A 5511-nucleotide genomic window follows, 5' to 3' on the forward strand; every position below is an offset into this window, starting at 1 on the left:
ACATATATAAAAGAAGTGTTATAATTGATGTTTTTAAAATAATATGTAAAATGATAGGATATTGATTAAAATTGCAATCGGTTCAAAGTAAAGGAAAAGAGCAACGTCCCATATAAATTCATTTAATTTCACATGTTGTTATTTTTATAGATAGATACTTTTGCAATGTATTCCACCATTGCGACTTTATGATGATTTTCTTTCTTTAGAAATACTGACTTCAACCAAGTCTACGATGTTACGAGACTTTTCATTGGTCAATAACTATATATTATTGGCTGATAATAATAAGAGCGTAGCTTTCGGGCGCCGAAGTCGCCCGAGCGAAGCTCTTTAATGGTAACACATGCGTGCGTAAACAGAGTTGCTTCCCCTTTCTACACATTGCCTTTATTATTTTTCGTCCGGAAGTAGACGTCCGGAAGTGTATCCTTAAAGCAAAGACAACTGTGTTTTAACCCATACATGAACATCTTTATATAGTGAAAACAATACCCATGTTTTATTACTTGTTTATTAAGATAAAAACTAATATACATTCTGAGTGAAAAAAATCTATCACATAATTTTTGATACTAGCAGACATGAAACGTCGTTTAGAGATTAACATACTGTGACGTCACAATCACATCACACTCCATCGGCCTTCATCGGTTATTTCCGGAAGGATGAAAAATAACCGGAAAATCTTGGAACTGATGGCCGTTGCATTTATCTCTTTGTCGGTGCTTCACGACTTTTTAATTTCAGTTTTTGCCACAGGCACAAAAAGTAAAAACGCTGATCGGCCAGGTTCTGTTAATATTTCTACCGGGAGATATTAAAAAAAAAAGCCGCATTAAACCAATAGGTCAACGTGTACATTTATTTTTCATCGTCTAAAATTTCATCTGCTTTTGATTTCCATTTGTTGAGAATATGAACGAAATAATTAACATTTTTGAAAGTCTGGTTATAGTCTTTACATAAGTTATGTATGCATCACCACTCATAAAAGAAACAATGGATAATACATTTATGTCGAAATCAACAATAATTGTCCAGACAACGAACCCGAGTTCAACGCCCTTTTTCAGCAACGTATTACTTTTTCACAACGCTTTCCGATTTATAACTAGTTAGAGACAGAAACTGTTTAATTGCATTTGGCATTATTACCTGTCAAACATCAGTGAGTGTTACAAATTTTAAATTCAATCCGGTGTTTTAGGATTATTTCGAAAAGAAAAATAGATCATAAGATAGTAGTTTTTATTAGTAAGTATGTGATAAACAGAATAAAACACGCCTTTTTCCATATCACACCCAGTATCAACCCTCGACCAATATCAGCCCAAGGGCCTTAGGCCCTTGGGCTGATATTGCAGTCTCGGGTTGATACTGGGTGTGATATGGAAAAAGGCATGTATTATTCTCTATATAGCATACCCTACTATCAGATACATATTGTATAACAGATGATAGCATACCCTATTCCCAGATACATATTGTATAACAGATAATAGCATACCCTACTCCCAGATACATATTGTATAACAGATAATAGCATACCCTTCTCCCAGATACATATTGTATGACAGATGATAGCATACCCTTCTCCCAGAAACATATTGTATAACAGATGATAGCAAACCCTACTCCCAGATACATATTGTATAACAGATGATAGCATACCCTACTCCCAGATACATATTGTATAACAGATAATAGCATCCCCTACCCCCAGATACATATTGTATAACAGATAATAGCATACCCTTCTCCCAGATACATATTGTATAACAGATGATAGCATACCCTACTCCCATATATATATTGTATAACAGATGATAGCATAACCTACTCCCATATATATATTGTATTACAGATGATAGCATACCCTACTCCCAGATACATATTGTATAACAGATGATATCATACCCTACTCCCAGATAAATATTGTATTACAGATAATAGCATACCCTACTCCCAGATACATGTTGTATAACAGATGATAGCATAACCTACTCCCATATATATATTGTATTACAGATGATATCATACCCTACTCCCAGATAAATATTGTATTACAGATAATAGCATAACCTACTCCCAGATACATATTGTATAACAGATGATAACATAACCTACTCCCATATATATATTGTATAGCAGATGATAGCATACCCTACTCCCAGATAAATATTGTATAACAGATGATAGCATACCCTACCCCAGATACATATTGTATAACAGATGATATCATACCCTACTCCCAGATAAATATTGTATAACAGATGATAGCATAACCTACTCCCAGATAAACCTTTTATAACAGATGATACTGTTCTCTACTCCCACATAAATCTTGTACAATAGGTGATATTATAACGTACTCCCAAATAAATCTTAACCCTACTCGCAAATATTCCTTGTACAACAGATGGTAACAAACCCTACTCCCAAATAATCCTTGTACAACAGATAACTGCAAACCATACTCTCAAAAAAAACTTGTACAAAATAGATGATATTTTAACCTACTCCCCCATAAATCAACAGATGGTAACAACAATTCTCCCAAATAATCCTTGTTCAACAGAAGGTTACAAACCCTACTCCCAAATAATCCTTGTATAACAGATGGTAACAAACCCTACTCCCAAATTATCCTTGTACAACAGATGGTAACAAACCCTACTCCCAAATAATCATTGTACAACAGATGGTTACAAACCCTACTCCCAAATAATCCTTGTACAACAGATGATAGTATATCCTACCCCAGATAAACCTTGTACAACAGATGGTAACAAACCCTACTCCCAAATTATCCTTGTACAACAGATGGTTACAAACCCTACTCCCAAATTATCCTTGTACAACAGATGGTAACAACCCATTTTCCAAAATAATCCTTGTACAACCGATAGTAGTATATCTTTCCCCAGATAAACCTTGTACAACAGATGGTTACAAACCTTAATCCCAAATAATCCTTTTACAACAGATGATTGCAAGCCTTACTCCCAGACAAACCTTGTACAACATATAGTAACAAACCAATATCCCAAATAATCCTTGTACAACCAATGATTGCAAGCCTTACCTCCAGACAAACCTTGTACAACATATAGTAACAAACCAATATCCCAAATAATCCTTGTACAACAAATGATTGCAAGCCTCAATCCCAGACAAACCTTGTACAACAGATGATTGCAAGCCTCACTCCCAGACAAACCTTGTACAACAGATGTGTCGTCAGTGTTGTAAACGTATTTAAGGTGTCCACCTCTGTCTTGCCGTCCGCATAATGTTCCATATACTCTACGTAACTGTCAGCAAACTCGTTGAAATCAGATGCAAATTGTCGGATGTAGCTAGCAATATTAAAATAAAAAGTAAATGTCACCAGTGATTGCCGCAAAAAAAATGATAATGTTTTTTTTATGTACGGAACGTTGTAAATAAAGAACTTAAAAATTATGTTAATAACATATTGCATTCATCATCTTATTCTACGAAAAGATTAGCTACACTTTTCAAATCGAAAACTGTTCAAGTTTTGAATCTATGTTTCTCTGCACACAAGCAGTAGAGTAATGTAACCATTTGATACAAGTGTCATTCACGATATAACTTCCTTGACCATTCTTGGAGCCGTAACGATTGCATGATTTGCAGAATTGTACATGACAAAATATTCTTGTGTATATCGTCATTGTTCAGGTGAAGAAATTTAATTGAGACACACACGTTGCAAAAACACGTGATAGAGGTACATAGTGCCATGTTAATTTGTCATTACATACCTAATTTTTAAAAGGGAAAATCTTGAAATGTTGAAACGAAATATATGGCTTTCAGATAGTTATTGTGACAGTGCCCCTACATATACTCAAGAAAAGTACTAGGAGGCCGAATTCAAGTGGGATCGATTAAGCCTGAAAACAAGCGTCGTCCTAGCAACATGATAAGGTGACCAATGACACAAACAGCAAAACTCTGAGACAGCTAGCTGTGAAAGACCAGCAAATGAAAATGTCTGAATGACCATGACATTGGACATTTCAGGGTAAGTGTTCTCGCGATTGGTCCCGAAATTTCTCCCTGATGAACAGAAGGCTGTATGTGGTGCAATGTCTCCGACACTGTTGGCGCAATGCAATCAGGACACGGGTAACTAAACTGAGAGAATTGTTACTGGCGAGGAAACATAGATCCATCATTACAACCAAGTGACAAAAGAAGAAAGCAAACTGTAAAATGGCGTCGATTTATCTCGTCACAAAAAAAATCAAAAACTGTGCATTGGCTGGCAAAGTCATTGCTACAATTGTTTTGGATGCTACGGGCGTCTTACGTTTTATTACCTGCCAAGTGGCAAAGCTAGTATCGCAAAGTAACACTCTGTTTCCTTGAAACGTTTTCGGGGTGCTATCGGTGCAAAACGGCGCTGAAATGGTCACGAAAGGCGTGTTATAACCACATGACAATGCCAGTTCATTCGTGTAAGTTGACACAGTAAAGCATGACCGTTTCAAGGTTTTGCCTCATCCGCCCTCCTCACAAGATTTAGCGATGACCGTTAGAAAACAGTTGAGGAGTGGTTTGCTTTTCGGGCGTGCTTTGTAGTGTTCGTCTACACGTCATCTGTATAACCAGCTAGAGCCGACGTTTGAGATAAGAACCGCAGCTACATACTGATATAAATAAACTTTCTAAATGGATAGGATACCTGTTACTTTTCTACTTTTGCTAATCAATCTGATCTTCATGAATACTGTTAACGTACATATTTCAGCGATAGTTTAATTTTAGCCCTCTTATCTTTTGAAATTGCGCTAATTAATTGCTACGATAATTTAACTACCTGTATACTGTTTTCTATTGATTATTTTGTGGTTGCGCCAATTATCTACGTGCTTATATGTTGAAAGATGTTAATGCGCAGATTGTAAAATCTGCAAATATAAGTATATTCACTGTTTAGAGTGCATAAGTTTTTTTCTATTTTTATTTCGTAAGTACATACACCTAAACCATAACTATTTCTGTCCGTATTACTCCCTGTGTATTTGGCCGTCCTTTTATTTTTATGTCATTACTTGTTACTTATTGAAAAATAAACTTACCGTGGTTTGAACCATTGGTTAAGATGCATTCGCTGAACCATCCATTTTTCACTTTTACCCAGTGAGGCAATTGCCTGGCCAAAAAATCTGAAACGACGTAATGAAGATAAAATCAATGTAACTGGTAACCTACTTTATATAAAGATATATATTAATGTTTGACTAATAGAGTCAATAAAATGTATATATGTGGGATATGGATAATACACCCGAGATTGTAAAATTGGGGACAGAACCATGGCTTTGCCGATGTTCTGACACCTAGTTCTGAACCCAAGGGTAGAATATACATTTATCTTACCCTGGACAGGGATACCCACCATTTTACCGGTGTGAGATTTTCTTATCTCACCCTAGGGTTGAGACAAGCTACACGTGTTCTTTGCACGTTCTC

General features: G+C 35.9%; 1 protein-coding gene across 1 annotated transcript in view; it reads right to left on the minus strand.

The window, feature by feature from the left end:
• Positions 1–5187, minus strand: part of LOC110449191 (cholesterol 24-hydroxylase-like) — a 17076-nt gene extending 11889 nt beyond the window's left edge. Inside the window, exons 1-2 of the mRNA XM_021495888.1 lie at positions 5118–5187; positions 3224–3362 (exon numbers count right to left, since the gene is read on the minus strand). Of these exons, the coding sequence (XP_021351563.1) occupies positions 3224–3362; positions 5118–5158 (180 nt within the window). The 5' untranslated portion in view covers positions 5159–5187. The remainder of the gene's footprint in view (positions 1–3223; positions 3363–5117) is intronic.
• Positions 5188–5511: the final 324 nt, after the last annotated feature.

This window comes from Mizuhopecten yessoensis, unplaced genomic scaffold (genome assembly GCF_002113885.1).
Source record: "Mizuhopecten yessoensis strain PY_sf001 unplaced genomic scaffold, ASM211388v2 scaffold4513, whole genome shotgun sequence".
NCBI lineage: Eukaryota > Metazoa > Mollusca > Bivalvia > Pectinida > Pectinidae > Mizuhopecten > Mizuhopecten yessoensis.